The 18,934-nt window shown below is 37.7% G+C and overlaps 4 protein-coding genes across 7 annotated transcripts; 3 read left to right on the top strand and 1 right to left on the bottom strand.

Annotated features, from left to right (window-relative positions):
- The first annotated feature begins 1,792 nt into the window (after positions 1-1,792).
- Positions 1,793-3,435, top strand: PCAP1 (plasma-membrane associated cation-binding protein 1). Its single transcript, XM_007040905.3, is given in 5 exon segments — positions 1,793-2,016; positions 2,196-2,340; positions 2,471-2,560; positions 2,662-2,746; positions 2,868-3,435. Coding segments are annotated over 4 exon segments (561 nt in total). The 5' UTR covers positions 1,793-2,016; positions 2,196-2,232; the 3' UTR covers positions 3,146-3,435.
- IMB1 (Transcription factor GTE6) lies at positions 2,969-8,873 on the top strand. 3 transcript variants are annotated; one of them, XM_088803738.1, is made up of 9 exons: positions 2,969-3,110; positions 4,081-4,198; positions 4,789-5,004; positions 5,922-5,999; positions 6,710-6,934; positions 7,098-7,196; positions 7,367-7,425; positions 8,083-8,233; positions 8,348-8,873. In XM_088803738.1, exons 2-9 carry the CDS (start codon positions 4,106-4,108, stop codon positions 8,549-8,551), a joined length of 1,125 nt encoding a protein of 374 aa, XP_088659864.1. In that variant the 5' UTR covers positions 2,969-3,110; positions 4,081-4,105; the 3' UTR covers positions 8,552-8,873. The 3 variants fall into 3 exon arrangements, with proteins under 3 accessions (XP_088659864.1, XP_007040965.3, XP_007040966.3); XM_007040903.3 differs by lacking the exon at positions 2,969-3,110 and adding an exon at positions 3,757-3,915; XM_007040904.3 differs by lacking the exons at positions 2,969-3,110; positions 5,922-5,999 and adding an exon at positions 3,757-3,915.
- Positions 8,874-9,199: 326 nt separating this feature from the next.
- Positions 9,200-13,455, bottom strand: BAM3 (Leucine-rich receptor-like protein kinase family protein). The gene is made up of 2 exons (XM_007040902.3): positions 10,697-13,455; positions 9,200-9,822 (listed from the first exon to the last, which is right to left on the bottom strand). The coding sequence occupies exons 1-2, from the start codon at positions 13,317-13,319 to the stop codon at positions 9,485-9,487; spliced, it is 2,961 nt and encodes a 986-aa protein (XP_007040964.3). The 5' UTR covers positions 13,320-13,455; the 3' UTR covers positions 9,200-9,484.
- Positions 13,456-14,955: 1,500 nt separating this feature from the next.
- Positions 14,956-18,292, top strand: LOC18606974 (Serine/Threonine-kinase, putative (DUF1639)). 2 transcript variants are annotated; one of them, XM_007040898.3, is made up of 5 exons: positions 14,956-15,265; positions 16,173-16,769; positions 17,285-17,708; positions 17,800-17,877; positions 18,198-18,292. In XM_007040898.3, the coding sequence occupies exons 1-5, from the start codon at positions 15,258-15,260 to the stop codon at positions 18,249-18,251; spliced, it is 1,161 nt and encodes a 386-aa protein (XP_007040960.3). In that variant the 5' UTR covers positions 14,956-15,257; the 3' UTR covers positions 18,252-18,292. The 2 variants fall into 2 exon arrangements, with proteins under 2 accessions (XP_007040960.3, XP_088659803.1); XM_088803677.1 differs by lacking the exon at positions 14,956-15,265 and adding an exon at positions 15,905-16,068.
- The last annotated feature ends 642 nt before the right edge of the window (positions 18,293-18,934 follow it).

Here is an 18,934-nt window from a genome sequence, read left to right as displayed (position 1 = left end):
CTCTATCAGTTTCTACTCGATAATAAATCTTATTAAATATAATTACTTCAACAGTCACATGATAAGTTTTTAACCGTTATTCAATATTAACTCTCAATAACAGTTACCTAACATTAAATTTCTCCTTAATGATGTCATTCATTACATATATTAAAACTTTTTCTTGTAACCGTTACTTCTGACACTATATATATAGAACTTTCACAATTCAAAGAAATTGACTTTTTCTCCTTCACGTTCAGAATTACTCGAAAGCTTTTCTCTCTAGCCTATTCTCATTTAGAACACCTATTCTTTTCTTATCCTTTTCCACCTGCCTCAATATTTGGTATTTTAAGAACTGCTCCAATCTTCTTCTTTGTCACCTCCAGCACATCTTTTACTTGTTTACAACACTTTCTCTTCTTCTTATCACAAGAACCCTATTTACAATCACATTTTAGGGAAACTAATAGTATTAGTATATGATAATATCAAAATTATCAACAAATTAACTCAAAAATATTATTCATGGGGTATAGCCTAGGTAATAAATAGGTAATAGGTAATAGGTTTGTTGTTAAATATATAAGTAGGCAGAAACATGTGTGTGGTTGGTTTAGGACTTAGGAGATGAGAGTGACATTAATTCTCATCCAGTATAATGCCAATTCCCTAGCTACCCAAAATTCTCTTCCAATTGGTACCCCCCAAAGCAAAACAAATTTATGAGTCCTTGATTAAGAAGGAAGCCCCACCATCAAGTAATCCATGTGTCAAGCTTGTCTCCTACTCTTTGCTTTTGCCCAGACAGAAATTATGGTGAGGCATCCCATGTGCATGCAAGCTAGCAATATCATTTTCTGATTCTTGTGTCAATGATATAATTATCAAGACAAAACCCCTCTCTCATATTCTTTAGATAATAGTCTTCTCTTCTAACTTGTAACTGAAGTAGCAAGTGAATGTGAATACATACATACATATATATATATATACATACATATATATATATATATACATACATATATATATATATACATACATATATATATATATATACATACATACATATATATATATATATACATACATACATATATATATATATACATACATACATATATATATATATATATATATATATATATATATATATATATATATATATATATAAAGCAAGTTGGAATATATCACGAACCAAACATCATTTTTTGTCCTTATTGTAACAGCTAACTGCCAACAGCATGGCCCTGGAGATTGAGAATCTTGCAATAATACAAAGCCAAGCCAACGGACTTTTCATAATAATTTAAATATGTTCAGTTATATATATATATATATATATATGTAGTGTAGAATGTAAGTGAAAAATGAGAATACATTCTTCTTAAGTGGACCAAAGTTTATAGTCATGAGTTTTGTTTGATGGTAAAATTAATTAAAGGATGGAGAGAAGATCGTCTGACAGACGGCGTTATTAGAGAGTAGAGTAGTAAGTAAGTAGGAAGATGGTTAGCGGCGCCAGCGAAGCCACGTGAGAAAGCTTCACAAATACAGATCAGATCATTCAACATTAATCCAATCCAACATCAACTCAACATTCCTACTGGCGAGGGAGGCCCTACTTGTGATATTTGCCACCTCTGATTGAGGTGACTGCCAGCTGTCACCTCCCTCTCTCACAGGTTTTTTCCTTGTTGGACGGTCCTAGCCCTGCATGCCCCTAGGAACCTGGCGGTACGTTTGGTAATTCAGTTGCAAAGTCCCTCCATATGAATAAGCCAATGATGCGCCAATTTGCCAATTGCTAAGCTCCACTCGTTAATTCGGGACACTTGTGCTCGCATTCAGGTGAGGTCCACAAGTTGGGTCTTGAAAACTTTTAAACTCTTATCCTAGTTTTGAGCAAAATTAGAACAAGAAAATCAACCCAGTTTTGATACTAGTACTCGTATGTATATTTAATTTGTTTCTTCTTCCTAATACCTTAACTAGCTTGCTGCATGCTGCCTGTCCTGTCGCAGACTAGCTAGGGTACTAATTACTTACCTTATCCTTTCTGTCATTTTTAGTTACTATTACTTATTTATATATATATATATATATATATATATATGCTTTTTTCTTACTTTGATATATATGTATATATATATATATATATATATATAAAACATGGAATTTTGCGTTCTTTGTTTTTGTTGGATTTGTTTCAGGGACTTTCAAGTAGTTGACCAGTTGTATATAAGACACATGGGGTATTGGAAATCTAAGATTCTTCCGAAGATCAAAAAGGTTTTTGAGAAAAACGGTTCGAAGAAGGCTGCTGTCGAGGCTTGCAAGTCCTTTGATGATTCCAAGGTTTTGAATTGCTACTTCACATAAAGTACAATTACTCACTCCTAGTCCTACTACTGTCTCTATTTATTTCATTTTGCATTTCCAGAAAAAGGGTTTTTGAACTTGTAGCCACTGTCATATTTCTTTTTAGGAGGAGATCAGTCAGGAATTTGAAGACAAAAGGGCTGTGCTTCAACTGAAAATAGTTGAAATATACGAAGCTTCACCTGCTGAAATTAAGGTGGTCAGCTTCTCTATGATTAATTATTAATTATTTTGGATACCCTGTCTCATTTTTATTGGTCTTTTACTATATAATTTTGAGGTTTGTTTTCCCAACAGACCATAGTTAAGGACCCCAAAGAGGCAGGGTTAAAGAAGCACTCCGCTGATGTTAACAAGTTCCTTGAAGAGCCCACCAAAATGGGTAATTAATAATTATTCTCATAAATAAAATCTTAGTAATAGTAGTGGTAGTAGTAGTTATAATTTCTGACCCAAGTTAAAGGAAAAATGAAAATGTACTATGTTGTTGGTTAACTTGACAGAGTTTCCGGGATCGAAAGCAGTGTGTGAAGCATCGTCAAAGTATGGGGCAGCCTTGGTACCAGGACCAGTGTTGTTTCTCTTGGAGAAAGTCTGAACCTTGATTGTTGTACAAGAGCCAGCAGCTCAGGAAGAAACGAGCAGCAAAGCGAAGGAGATAGCAGTGGAAGAAGAGAAGAAAGAAGAGGTTGTCGTGGTTGAAGAAAAAGCTAAAGTGGCGGAGCCTGCCAAGGTGGAGGAAGCAGGTAAACCACCCAAGGCCCAGACGGCAGTAAATTAAACACTGGTGTTACAGCTTTACATAATATACATAAACAACATCGATTGGATATTCTTTGAAATGATTTCCTTGAAATTTCTCTGGAATTGTTTCAAGTGAAGCTAGCTCTCATGTGTCGTGTGTAATAGTATTTAATTGTTTTTTAATTTTGGAATTACAGGGTATAGTATGGCAGGTGATTGGGGGAGGAATTATATATTTGTATTTGATATGCTAGTTTCTTTTGTTAATATCGATTGTAAAAAAGGGGAAAAAATGATTGCATAAATCTATGTTACCACATTAATTAAGCCCACCGACTCATTCAATTATATTAGGAATATCTCTTACCATTTGTTATGAGTTATGTGTTTCTTCACTTTTGCTATTGGTTTCAATACTCTGGCTACCAGATATAAAGCCTTAAAGATAAAATTGGTCTAGATAAGATAGGGGGTTGGTTATAAATAAAATTTATTGGAAAATTTGAATGAACAAATACCTATATATAAATTACCTTATCCAAGTTTGTCTTCTTTAATTGAGAAAACAAGTGAAAATAGTAAAACCAAGTGCGGTCCAAAATAAAACTCCAATGGGCTAAATTGCAAACTAAAGCCCAAGATGGAAGCAACGGGGTTTCCCTTCCTTCCTTCCTTCCTTCCTTCCTCCCTTCCTTGTTCTACTCAATCCAACTTTTGCGCCTCTGCCCACAACTTGATGTCTCTCATCAGTTTGTGCCTCTGTAACCGCGGGTACGCTAACAAACTATTCTCGCAAAATTTTTAAAGGTTTGGTCTTGACCCTCTCTCTCTCTCTCTCTCTCTCTCTATAAAAGAATGTTTACTTAACATCCATGCAAAATCTGGCTCAATTACGATGTAATTTTGCTCCTTGTCTTCTTAATTTGCCGTTGACTAAAGTTTTTCTTTTTGCAATTTATACATTAATGCCAGCAATTCATGCCAAGTGGAATCCCAGATGGAAGCAGTAAAGGCTCAGGGTGTTGGTTCAGAATCACAAGTGGAGGATTTGGGGCGATGCGTTGATGAAATTTCCACCACTGTCAATCAGGTGACTGTTTCCTAATTCAAAGTGAAAACAAGTAACAAACCCATGCCTACTTTGCTCACAAGGTTTCTTTTCTCAAAATTCTCTAATTTATGCTTATCTCTTGGCTGGGTCCTTTATTCAAGATCCGCGTAACCTCGGTTATCTTATAACAACGACTCAATCACAAGTCTTTTAGAGTCCATTCCGCTGCTTGGTCTTTCAAGGATTGCTACTGCATGCTTCTATCTACATAAGAAGCACCAAAGATGAAGCTGCACTAACTAGCACAAAATTCCAAAAATTATAAAAACCCCACTACAGGGATCCTATACAATTGCACACGGTGTATTATTATTATTATTATTATTGCCATTTAGTTGCTTACATTTTTAAATCCAGTAATCAAATTTAAGTTAATGTCAACTTCGAAAACTGGGAGCTAGTATCTGATTTGCATTAAAATATAAGATTTGGATGATAATTTGGTATGTATCCATTCCTCTCTGCTAATGTGGCTGCTCATTTGTTCCCATTGAGTCTTCCTGCATTTTGCGGCTTCTGCATACACTTGCTTCTTTATGTTATTGATCAAAACTATATTCAACTTGCAGCTTGAGCAAAGAGTCAATGATGTTGAACAGTTCTACATGACTACAGACAACACGCAGCTGACTGCTACCAAATATAGTTCTGTTTTTAAGGACAAAGTCAAGGAAAAACAGCTTACCAACATTGAGAAGCAGCAGCAAGAAGCATCACATAGAGAGGCAGCTGCTGTGAAGAGAATGCAGGATCTTATGCGTCAATTTGCCACAATTTTACGTCAGGTAAGCATGAATAATTTGAATTTTCTTTGGAGTTATTGATCGTGTGGTCAGTCTCCACCTTCTAATTTGAAAACCTACGTCTTCCTCTAAGTCTCATTCTCCTAGTTTTCAATTCCGTTCATGTGAGATATTTATTTAGTTTTTCTGATTAAGGTTTATCAATGCTTACCTAGATAAAGGCAAAGAAAGCTAGCTTGTTATTTGAAAATTTTCTAAGATTGTTAGTAGATGTTGTCTTGAGATGTTCTAATCAGGGATCTGTCACATTTGAATTATAGGTGCTGAAATCTTATTTAGCTGGTATATAAACTTCTATCACAGATGGATCGCATGACATTTTTCTAGGAAGTTTGCCCTTTAAGTTGGTAGAGTATGCTAGAGCTTGATTCTTCCGCATTTTTCTCTCTTCATTCTCTCTTTTCTTAATAAATTTTGTGCTTTTAGGGGAAAAATCATTGCCTCTACTTCATATGTAGGGTTATTTGAATAGTTATCATTATCCACACACACAAAATTTGTCCTCATACTAAACTCTATACTTTAGCAGTTATCTCTCTCTCCAATTTCTCCTAGGTGGAGCTGTGCTTTGAGTTGCAGGTAAACAAGACAGAATGCACTTAGATTTTTAAATTTATAATAAAAAAATTAAGGGTTTCACACCACAACAAAAACCACCATCCCCATCATTATCATTGTTAAGATTGTTTTTATATATATTTTATTGCTACTAAATCATTATAAATGTTGTATATCCTCCCTCTCCTATTCCTCTAATTGCTTAAAATTTAATGTGGTCTTGCCTCAAAATTAAACCATTTTTGTTGAAAACTAATGGCATCAATACTTTAAGGTGCAAAAACAGTGCCAACCGGTTCATAATTACTCGTTAATTTCAAATTCACTTTGTCAATTGTTAGATCACTCAGCACAAATGGGCACATCCTTTTATGCATCCTGTTGATGTTGAAGGTCTTGGTTTGCATGACTATTATGAGGTAAAGCTCATTGCTTGTTTAAAAATTTTCTGATTGGCTATCTTTCTCATATATAGGAAGGCACATATTTTGTGCTGTCATTAGCCTTTATATTTGATGTACTCTTTTTTTGTGCTTTAGAAATTTACTATACTATTTTTTTTTTCTTGATAAACATATATGCAAGATATATGCATATGCTTATAAAGGCTGACGTAGCGAGTTAGCATGAAAACAAAGGCTAGTACTCGATAGAGCCTTTAAGATTGATAACCAAGTTTCAAAACAAAACTTACACTCAAAATTTGAGAGAAAATATAATATTATTCAATAATTTAAAAAAAATAAGATGTCTAATAATTAAGCCTAAGGGTGCTATTTATAATAGCATAATCCTACTTGATCTAAACTTAGAGTGCAAATAAAATAAATTAAAATAAGGAATTATTCTATCCTGGACTTCCTTAGAGCACAAGAAAAGTAAATTCTTAAACCTATGCTTACTTGTCATCCAAGTAAATTAAAATAAAAAGAATTTTCTATTATTCCTATAAATCCTAAAAAGTTTCCCACCTAAATAAAAAAAAATACTAAATACTAAAATTTCTTGTTAGACTATCATGTCGAAGGCCTCTCATTCATGGTCCATTCATTGTTAAATTCTGATTATTTAATTTATTTATTCTTTAATGTGTATTTTAACTAATATATCATAGGGTTGTGGACGTTAGGTTATTCAAAAGCCTATGGACTTTGGTACAATAAAAAGTAAGATGGAAGCTAAGGATGGTATTGGCTACAATAATGTACGTGAAATTTATGCTGATGTTAGATTGGTTTTCAAGAACGCAATGAAATACAATGATGAAAGACACGATGTCCATATAATGGCCAAAACTTTATTGGAAAAATTTGAGGAGAAGTGGCTACAACTTTTGCCTAAAGTTGCTGAAGAGGTAAGCTACTATCAGGGCAAGAGTAACTTTCACTGGTAAATAGATGATCATTTATCTGAACTTCTTGTTTATCAGTAGTTTTCTGTCTTTTAGCAGGATGTTGTAGAATCATACTGCTTCATGAGTGTTGCATGTCAGTTCACTTGCTTAAGGTTACTTGCAGGAGAAAAGACAGGTCGAGGAGGAAGCAAAGTCACAGCTAGATATGAAGCTGGCACAAGAGGCAGCTCATGCTAACATGGCCAGAGAGTTGAGCAATGAAGTATGTAAAAAATTATGAGCCTCTTACATGACAAATATAAATTGGAAGAACGCTTCTAACCTTTATTTTTGTTTTTACCCTAATCCTCATTTATCGACAAAAGGAATGTCAACTCAAATTTTATTATTTGTGTAAGATGCTCTGAATAATAGAATTGTCAATTCTTTCAGCTTTGTGAGGTTGATTTGCAATTGGAGAAACTCAGACAGATGGTCATCCAGAGATGCAGGTTTGTTTAACGATATGTAATTGTCTGGATTTTGATGTATTTGAAAAAATTTACAAATATCATCGATTGGTTTACATCAGGGTTAGAGTTAGATGGATATGGCTTTATAATTCATATGGTAAAGACTATTCTGTGGACATGAATTTGAGATTGGTTTGACTTCCTTTCAACAGTGATTACTAGTATGTAGCATTTTATGCGGCAGTGGACAGAGATAGAGAGTTAATCATCTATTTCGTTTTCAACCAACCATACTTTCTAGCTCTCAATTTCATTTTGTGGTGATGGTGTGGTAGGTTATGGTGAGAGAGTTAACCATCTGTTTCATTTTTAACCAATCATACATCTCTCATTTCTTAATTGCATTTTATGGTAATAGGGTGGTAAATTATGGTACATTATTAAGTTTTTGGTAGAGGTGCCATAATTCTGATATTGTTTATAGAATAGAGATCACATTTTGGTTATTGGCCAAAGAAAGAAGAGGATCACATCTTGGTTGGCAAATTTCATTGAATATCTGCCAAAAGTAATGCTTGCATGCTTTTCTGTCTAAATGATGTGTATTGTTTTCATGCCTCACCATTTGAGTTCGTATTTTAAATTCTTTGAAACCTTTTAGCAATAAATGCTAACTATATATGGATCATCATATAGAAAAATGTCCACTGAAGAGAAAAAGAAACTGGGGACGGCTCTCACCCGATTGTCGCCTGAAGATCTTAGTAAGGCTCTGGAGATAGTTGCTGAGAACAATCCTGGCTTTCAACCAACAGCCCAAGAGGTGGATCTCGACATAGATGCCCAGGTAATTGCTTAGGTTCCAATAACGTGTTTTTGCTTCATCTTTCCTATTTAGACTACTATATTCTTGTAAGGCTGCAACTATTGAGGCATATGCCCCTCTCTTTCGACTGCACAGAGTGAATTAACGTTGTGGAGATTAAAGGTTTTTGTTCAAGATAAACTAAAACTAGCTGGAAAGTGCTCTGAAGATGTGGATTGCAACAACATAAATAATAATGGGAATACCATCAAGAGCAACTCCAAACGAAAAAGAGAGATATCTGATGCTCTTACAAAGAATGCTATAAAGAGGACTCGGAAGCTGTCTCCTAACTCATGATCAACTGTTGCGGCCTCTTATTGTAGTGTTTTCATGCTTAAACTTGGGTTTGAAGTTGCCCAGCTGCTAAATGTTAGTATAAAGTGTAATCAAGTGAGAATTTTAGTTTGCCGGTGGCACAACTCCTTACGATTATGTAAAGGTGCATAGATTACAGAACTTTGTATTTTTTACCTTGTCAAATTATTGGAGCATTTATTTGGTACATAACAAGCGCTAGTTATGCCCATTGTGGAACCAAAATCTATTGTCAAGTTGTAAAATTACAGGCCGCATAAGAGAAAGGCCAAAACTAAGGGGGCATAATCTTTCTCATCCATCATTTATCCTTTTGTTTGTGAGCAAAAGTCGCATAACTGATCCTTGATTGGTTTGGGAGTTCAGATATATTTGAAGACTTTTATTTACACTTGTAAGCCCATCGTCTCCTCGTAAAACAATAGGCAGAAGGTTCAACAAGTCCCAACTGGCTAGTTGCAGCAAACCATGTTTTATGGCTGTCAACTTTCTTTGATTTTATTTCAATTCGCATACGTGTGTACGAATAAGTACAAACTCACATTCCCATCCATCTGGAGTATGAACAGCAACTCCACATGATGGCTTGGTTTGATTGTATATGCCATGCAAATCATGACACAATAATGGTTGGATCCAATATTTCTTGTGTTCTGTTAAAATTTTGAAAACTGCAATCTATCAAAAGACGAGGACGGCCCCCACCTTCAGTTACAGTGCACAAATATTACTTTCCGAACCGTATTTCACATGGAATATGAAAACTAGGATAGCTTGGAAATACTAAAAGGGAAGCACCAGTAGTATACTATAAAATCTAGCTAGTATATAAATGGAGGTTGGAACTTAAATGCTTGAGCGGCAGCTATCGCATTCATGAGTGTTGCAGCGCAGCCAAGAAACAGCTTGTCCAAGTCATTGCATGTGAAATGTGTTAGGTTGTTTGGCCTGAGCAAGCATTTGAACAACTTCTCTCATTGTTGGTCGTTCCACGCTGTGCTCCTCAACACACAGCATTGCCACAAAGAAAACCTGCATTGCTTCCTCCACTGGAATATTACTTGCTCGCTGGTCCAATATCTTCACTACCCCTTCTTTATTCCAGTTCGTCTGCCTCTTGGTCCACTGAACAATGTCTAGCCCTTCCTCTCCAAAGTCACCAACTGGCCTCCGCCCTGTTATCAGCTCCAACAGTACCACTCCAAAGCTGTATACATCACTCTTCTCGTCAACTTTCAAAGTGTATGCGTATTCTGTGACAAGAAGAAGAAGGGAAACATAATTAAGTATTTTTATTGACCACAGAGTATATTCGTCGAATTGAAGTTCGTCGCTCGTAAGGTAATGGGGTCTCTTCGTTGAGTCTGACATTCCATGACCTATCCACTACATATAATTGGTTCTTTTTTCTGAAAAAAAATAATAGTAAATTCCGTAACCCTGGGCTACAGAGAAAAAGAAACAAAGCTCAGCTCTCTTCCCCCAAGTAAAGTGACCAACTCTGCGTGGACAAGGATAAAGTAGTTGGTGCTTTATGTCTGTATTCCATACACATGTTCCTCTTTCTAGGGCTTAGGGAAAGTAAAGCTTAGATCCCGATCAGGATTCTTTGTATGCATTTTGTTATTCTTCTAATCTAGATTTTTAGTCAAAAAGTTTGTGTGTGATTGGTGCAAACAAATATGGATTTATGATTTCCAAGACATGCAAAATCTCACAAGTCACACCCCATTTGTCGTGGAATTGCTGCACAACTTTTATTGTGTTAGTGGAGCCTTTCACCTCCTTGGACTCCACATCACTTTGCTTACTGCTTTAGTTCAAGCTAAAGTATATTCTCCGTTCTGTGAAAATGAGACGATTAGGACTAAAACGAGATATAGGGTACGGTGTACTATATGCTTCGATTTATCTTATTAGACCCCGACTCCCTCCTTCATTACTTTTTCTTTCATAATCTATTTCTTTACATTCAATCATAAAAGTAGGACTAATATCGGCTTATTGGGGAACATACTTATTCACTAGGGTCAAAAGACTAGGGTAATGATTGTTAATTTGTATTGAGAGAGAGAGAGAGAGAACAACCTATGTTATGTTACCATGTAGGTAGTGAAAGAGCTATACCTGGAGCGATATAACCATATGAACCAGCAATTGCCGACATGCACTCTGAAGTTCCAGTGTCTTGCAAGAACTTGGCAAGCCCAAAATCTGCTACATGAGCCTCAAAATCAGAATTGAGTAAAATGTTGTTCGACTTCACATCTCGATGGAGGATCAGCGGGGAACAATCATGGTGCAGGTAACATAGGCCTTTTGCAGCTTCTATGGCTATTTTCAGCCTAGTATCCCACCTGAGATAACCGCCTCCCTTTCCATGGAGAACCTCACCTAAGCTTCCATTTGGCATGTACTCGTATACTAGTAAATTGGTCTCTTTATTGGAACAAAATGCCAGCAATCGCACGATATTCCTGTGCCGAATCTTACCCAACGTCTGTATTTCCGCTGAGAGGCCGTTATCATGCGAACAACCTTTGCTTATGCCTAAGAGCTTCTTAACAGCTACTTGCTCTCCTGTTGGGATAATTCCTCTGTAGACAATGCCAGCTCCACCTCTCCCTATCACATTGTTTTCTTTTATACATTCCAAGATATCTTTGCTTCCAAATTCCAGCTTTTGGAATGCGGTTAATTTCCAAGAGTGTGAATTTCTTCGTACCTTTCGTGTCTTGATGATCGCCAAAGCAGCAAAAATCAAGGAACAAACCAAAAGTGCCAAAGCAAAAAGAAGCTTAAATTTTGCAGGGACTTGAGAAGTTGTGCCACTCTGATTATGTAATTCTAATGGAGACGTAGAAGAATAATTGCAAGTGTTCAAGTATGACCCACAAAGCTGAGCGTTACCAACGAAGGACGTTGAGTTGAAGAATGAATACTGTCCAAACTGCGGTATTGATCCGGAGAAGTTGTTGTGAGAAAAATCTGCACTAGTTAGGCTTTTTATAGAACCAATTTCCTTGGGAAGGCTTTGGTTTAAGTGGTTCCAAGAAACATTGAGGTAATTCAATATGTGAATTTGAGCAATTTGAACTGGGATTGGACCACTGAGTTGGTTCTGGCTCAAATCCAGATAGGTTAGCAGGATACAATTACCTATCTTGGATGGGATTGTGCCTGAGAAGTTATTTCTACTCATATCCAACTTTAGCACACTTTTCAATCGGCCAATCTCAGATGGAAATTCCCCTGTGAATCTGTTCGAACTAAGTAGTAGAATCTGCAAACTTGAGAAATTTCCAATTGAAGCTGGAAGTGACCCTGATAACCTGTTGTTTGAAAGATTCAGCTGGCCAAGTTTTGTGGGTACCATACCTGTATCTTGTGGAATTCGTCCGCTGAGGTAATTGTTCTGCAACTCCACGAGTGATAGCTCTGGCAAGTAAAGAAATCCGTTAGGTATAGATCCTGTTAGATAATTCTGTCCCATTCGAACTCTTGATAGTGTGTCGCATTTACTAAGATCCTCAGGTAGAGGACCAAACAAGAAATTGTTGAACAGAATTAAAATCTGCAGCCTCCTTCCGAAGCAAAGAGATTTTGGGACCAAACCAGTGAGCTTATTAGTTGACAGATCAAGCTCAACCAATCTACCATTTGCTCCAAGCTTTGAAGGAATGGATCCTGTGAAATTATTGTGCCACAGCTTTAGGACTTCCAACTTGGGTAGCTCCGCAATAAACTGAGGAATCTCACCATGAAACCTGTTGACGAATAAGTTCAGCAGGATGAGCTCACAAAGACCAGACAACTCGAGTGGAATGTCCCCTGTTATCATATTGTTGGAAAGGTCAAGGGATTTCAAGTTACTCAAATTGCCTATGTGAGGAGGAATCGAACCACTGATCTCATTTGTTTGCAAGAAGAGAGTATCCAGTTTCTTTAGATTGCCAAGTTCGGGAGGAATTGGACCCTCCAAGCTGCAGTTAGCTAGGTCTAAATGAACCAGATTGACCAACTTGCCAAACTCAGGTGGAATTCCACCATCAAACTCATTGTAGTAACCCAAAAAAAGCTGCTTGAGATTTGTTAGATTACCGAGTTCAGCAGGTATGGAACCACCCAAATCATTTCCAGCAAGAGAGAGATATTTGAGCTGCTCCAAACTTCCATAGGCCTTGGGAATTTCTCCGCTAAAGTAATTCCCGCCAAAATTTAAGTGCGTCAGCTTGGGAAGTTTTGTGACGCCTAATGGGAGTGAGCCATTGAAATTATTGTCATAAGCATCTAGCACCACGAGCTCTTTCATCTGAGAGAAATCCCAGTTTGGCTCTCCACTGAACATATTGTTGGATATGTTAAGAAACTGAAGCCTTGTTAGCTTGTGAATTTCTTGCGGAAAGTCACCCGAGAAGCTGTTGCCAGACACCGAAAGATTGGCAAGGCTGCGAAGTTGGGTGATCACCGGAGAGAGAGAACCAGAAATGTTAGAGTTGGATATATCAAGAGAAACTATTGATCTATTCAAGACATCACATTGGACGCCAGTCCAAGAACAAACAGACAAGTGGTGTGACACATTCCAACTACGTAGAGGAGTGGAGGAATCAAATTCTTGTTTTAGAGAAACCAGGATTGATGCTTGCTTTTCCAGAGACAGATTATAGGAAGAAACTCGAGTAGAAGAACAGAGGAAGGATATGACGAGAGAAAAGAGGAAGAGAAAATTCATATCCGAAGAGACCATTGGCACCTATGGCGTTTAGAGGAGGGTCCTGGAGATTTCAATCCTTTTATTCAGATTGAAGAAAAGCAGTGAGCATTTGGCAGAATACTCTAATAGAGCTTGCAGAGGTAAATACATAGAGAGAGAGAGAGAGAGAGAGAGAGAGAGAGAGAGAGAAGCTGAGTGAATCTAAAGGCAAAGTGTTGCACATTAACAGCATCCAAGGTCCTTTCTCTTTAAGCCCGGTATATTTTGGTTTCATCTTTTGCTTTATCAAAAGAAAAGCAAAAGCAATGTTTGCACAAAGACGTAGGCACAGACCGTGTGATCAAACAACATTTTAGAATCCAGGTTGCTTTTCAGGGCAACTTACATATCTGCCCTTAGCCCCCGTACTTTCTTTCCGAATTATTGGATTCATTCCGGCTTTGAATCTTCGAATCAATGGTGGCGGAGGATTTTATTTTTATTTTCTTTTGAGGACGTTATATTTATGAAACAAGTTGATAAATAAATACAAATTAGATGAAAAAGTGGCAGCCAAGTCAGGCAATGGAATGTGCTGTGATGGTCCTAGTTTTGAGTTAAGCTAATGTGGCATCAACAAAAGGATTAGAGACATTCGTTTTTAATGCGAATAACTTGGTCTCTTGGATGACCGGGACCGGGACCGGGAGCATCTTTCTTTTTCGTCCCTCGTAGCGTAAAAAAAGAAAAAGCCAGCAGCATGTTGGCGCATTCTCTCTCCTCAAAATTGCAGTAATAACTTTGGAAATAAATGTTTGAAGAACAAGGACATAGATTCCCAGAGCATAACAAATAACAATGGGCTTCCCATGCAAAGGAAGATGGCTTGGCAAGTACGTATATCAAACATCAACTCACCTTGGGCTTTGCATCATCTTTTCCCTTTAGGATGGAAACTAGCTACTCCTATTTTCCGGGCCCAAGTACGTACGGCTCCTTGTTTCCAATCTTTTGGTCCATCATCACCGTCATCATAAGTTGGTCCATCCCCAAATAACGATGCAATTATCCCACAACATTCCATTTTAAGTCACTGGTCATATTCATATCACAAACAATCAACAGTTCCACATTATAGTTAGTAACCCTAACGCTAATCTATAATTCAAACAAGATTTACATTATATTTTGTTCCTGTTTTCACTTGAGATAAGAGACATCATTCCTCCTCGCAAATATAAAATGCATACTCAAACTAATAGTTAAATCAAAATGTTGCTAATCAAATGTATGTGAGTATTTGACTCATTGCTTGATGCATATTCTCTCTCTCAAAAAGCCCCAATGACCTAATGTTCAAAACTATCCAACCCGTTTATTTAATTTTAATTTTAAATTACTATTTAAAAAATAAAATATTAGAGTGTGTTTGTAAGCCAGCCGATGATGACTCTTCAAAGCATGGACTGGGTGAGATCTCACTTCGAACTCAATCTGATTCGGCCCACGGACAAAGAAAATGGGTTTGGGCTTTGGCTGCTCTGCTTGGGCTTGGGATTGGGATTGGGATTGGGATTGGGATTGGGAGTTTAAGCCCTAAACAAGTAGAAAATAGCCGGAAAAGAGCTGCCATGGCAAAGTGGGGAATAAGCAGGACAAGAGAGAGGCATTTAAGGAAATGCAAAATCCAAAAAACACTTCTACTACCACTAAACAAAACGCCCACGCCCCTACAAGGCCGCAACACTTTGCCTTCGGCTGCAGCTGAGTGCGAACTGGGTTCTTCTGTCTCACTGCTGCCTACTTCTCTCTTTCTTCCATCCATATAGACACACTCATACAGATAAAGATATTAGATGCTACATGGAGCTTTAGCAATTGGCCTATTACTCCCCTTGAATCCCGATTTATGAGTTTTCCGATGGAAATGATATGAGACTAGAGGAGATCAAAACTCTGTCCAAACTAGTTCATGTTCATCCATGATATACGATGATGAGGTCTGGGCTCTGCTGCCTGTTTCTTCCAACTGTGTTGCGTGTGTTGATTTTTCTATTTTCTGTTGGCAGAAATTCTAATCATTATCACAATATGAATATGTATAGATATAGATATTTTAGTGTTCGTCTGAGTCTTTCATGAGGCAATAAGTAATCAGTTATTTCTCTGGTAGATTACCTGATCCGCCTCCTCTTTGTCGCCGGTGTTGTTGCTGTTGAGGAGAGACAAAGTTGTCACGTGGAATCAGATTTGCTTCCACCAACCAACCTCTTCAATGCTCATCGCCTTTTGATTTAGATTTCTCTTCCTTTTTCTCCTACGCTTCAGCTGTTGGTTGAATTATATGGTCAGATTCGGGCTGTGAGCCGTGGATTTGAAAATCTCGTCAAAATCCGGTTCCTGATAGATTTGGAATAATTGCAGCAGCATGACAACACCAAATTTCGAAAATCTCTTGTTTCTTTCCTTCTTTTTACACTTGCTTATGGTCACTATTCACCGATGTATGCCTTCCCCTTTGTTCCTCCATGAATTATTCCCTTCCCTGTTTTTACTTTTTTTCATCTACACTAGAATAATGGACGGAGAAAGAATGACTTTTGGGTGTCGGGTAATCCATTGTCTCCAATTTCTTGCTTGTTTTAAATGCCTTTTTTAGTAATAACCCCTGATCTGTTGCTTGATATTGTTTTTTTGAGTCAGAAACATATGCGATGCTGAATCCAAAATCTAAATCCACTTTACTATGCCTGTATTTGTTTCCTCCATGATTTGGAGTCTCGTTTGTGTGGCAAATCAAATGGTTATTGTGATTCTCTCTCTCCCCCTAATAGACAACAAGCTTGAATTTTTGCTACTATTATTATATTCTAATTTTATGGAGAATGGCTTTGATTTACATTACAGATATCAGAGAGTAAGTCCAGATTGTCCTCCTTTGAGCAGTGCCAAAAAGTTGGGTTTGAAACCAACAATAACAACAACATCAACAATGTGCAAGGAAGAAGGCGGCAGCTGCAGCAACAATAGCAATATTGAGAATGGAAGATGCATTTCGAAAGATATTATCACTGCTTTTGAAGGAGCAAAAGGGGTGAGATACAGACCCCCATCTAGAACCCAAGACCACCACCTCCACAATAGCAATTTGTCCCATCCCAGTTCTGGTGTTGGCGCTAATGGAGCACCCAACTCTCCTCCAAAAGCACAAGCACAAACTGAGAACAACCATCATCATGAGATGCCAAAGAGAAGCGAGACGACTAGCCCCAACCGTGGCGATGTGCTATTGCAGTGGGGTCAAAAGAAAAGGGCAAGAGTCTCAAGATCCGAGATCCGGCCGCTCGCTGATGATTCTTCCTCGTCAACTGTTCCAGGGAGGCAACCCATTGGCAATAAGGTTCCCAGGAGAGTCTTACATGCAACAATGCCTCCTCCGCCACCTGCACCTCCCTCTAACAGCGCCAGATGTTCTACTCTTAGAAATGGTTTGCTTTCTAGCAGGTATCCAACCCAATGCATTGTTTTTTTTTTCTCTCTCTTTCTTTCGTCCATTTCTTTCAAAACAGAAGAGTTTTAATTAATTAATTAATTCTGCTGTTGATTTTTTTCTTGTATAGATTGATTTTGTATACGTACTCCATTTTTTTTTGAAAGTCCTATACATGCTCCATTTATTGCTCAAGATTTTGTATTCATCTTATTTTCTTTTGTGCATTATATTTTAATAAAAGGTACTGTAATTGTAATAGCTGTTTTTTCACTCCTATATATTGCTTTGCGATTTACAATATTTACTATCCTTTGAACTCTACCTTTCTTCAAGACAGTAATGAGCTGCTTGTCTTTTAGGTGGGTATTAAATTCTGTCGTTACTAACACTATTGTCTGCCCTTGATTTTTGCGTATTTTATACTGTACAATTCATCTACGCTTCCAAGGCTTGTCCTTCCCGCCTTTTGCAACCAATCCCAGCCTCATCGATTGTCTTCTGTTACATCTTTTCTTGGCCATGACAGGAATCTAGATGAGCGATCAGCCGCTGCAAGTGGATCACCATCAAGAAACAGTGGTGGCACTAGCCGAGCTGCTTCTAGAGCTATGGCAGGAAAAAAATCTCCTCCTCTAGAGACCATTGATAGAAAGAAGTTGTGTGCTGGGTCAGTCAAAGATGGGCAACAAAATGGATCAGCAGTGCAAACTGACCGCATGAATCAGACTGATTATGCTCCGGTTCAATCAGAACGGGCAGGTGGAGCTGCTAATAGCACTGCTTCAGCAGCTGGAGTGGGAGAGAAGGTGAATGTTGAAGTGATTGAATGGCCCAGGATTTACATTTCTTTGTCAAGAAAGGAGAAGGAGGAGGATTTTTTAGCCATGAAAGGAACAAAGCTCCCTCAGAGACCCAAGAAAAGGGCCAAGAACGTAGATAGAACGCTCCAGGTATTTCTGCTTACATGTATGTTTAGTGACTATATTTTGGTATGCCTTTCTAAATAAACCATGGTACTTGGGGCTTTGGTGTTTTTGGCAGTATTGTTTTCCAGGTATGTGGCTATCCGATTTGACTAAGAGCCGATACGAGGTCCGAGAAAAGAAATCTGCGAAGAAGGTAAGGGCTGTGTGTTTTCTCTTATGAAGGAGTAGATATGTGTGTGTGTGTGTGTGTCCTTTTTAATTCTTGGCTTTGTTGTCACTGGGGAGAATAATAACTTGATGATTTGTTTTTTCACTTGCACAAGTTGCGTTCAAACTGGAGGGACTAGTATTGTTATACTGTAATTTAGTTGATGAAAAAATGAAGCTGAGGGCGGGGGGTTTTAGTTATTGTTGCAGGGAGTGTGTTTGTAAATGCATGTCAAAAGAAATTGCAATGTAAAATAGTAACAAGTAGTCATGGTTTGGTTTTGTGGTGGTGGTTGCATATGGCAGCAAAAGCGAAAGGGATTAAAAGGAATGGAATGCGTGGAGAGTGATTCGGAGTAAGATGACAAGGGAGGGTACCTGTGATGTGAATACAAAAGAAAGGAATTTATGATTGGCGGATGATTTGTAATTGGAGCTTATGACGTTGACACGAGGAGCAGTGTTTTTACGTTTTTTGTTTGCACAAGCTAGCTAATTTTTTGTTTTGCCCAATTGTTTTTGGGCGTTTATATTCTTTGCTGTTGGGGGCATTTCTCTTGTATAAAGCCAAGCCTTCTCTGCTGTTTCTTTCACTTCGTGTTCCCATTTTTATGCAACACTTTGTTTCTCAAAATTCTAATACAGAAAGAAAGAAAGAAAATCGCAATAATGCTCTGCTAAAACACCCATCTAATTACTCACGCGTGTTTCACATGCATTATTATGCAAATGACAGCCAACTTTTGATTGGGATCTTCCTCAGGAAACTTCCTGGGAGAGTGCTTACATCTTAAATCTTCCCAATTGGCGAAGGGACCCCACTACGCGCCTTTTTTCTTCTTTCTTTTTTTCATGTATGTATACTTTAAGCGGTACTAAAGCCTTAATAGGAATGTCGATCGCTGATTAACATATACGGTTTATTGAAACCACAGCTCCCTTCAGTAATAATATTAATAATAATAATAATATAACAACGATACCGCTAACTGTCCTGTAATCAAGGAAATTGAAGCCCAAAAACAAACTCACCACCGGCACCC

The sequence above is a fragment of the Theobroma cacao genome, chromosome 2, assembly GCF_053813885.1.
Source record: "Theobroma cacao isolate CCN51 chromosome 2, ASM5381388v1, whole genome shotgun sequence".
Classification (NCBI taxonomy): Eukaryota; Viridiplantae; Streptophyta; class Magnoliopsida; order Malvales; family Malvaceae; genus Theobroma; species Theobroma cacao.
Note: the sequence above shows the minus strand (reverse complement) of the source record. Positions and strands in the feature narration are given on the sequence as shown.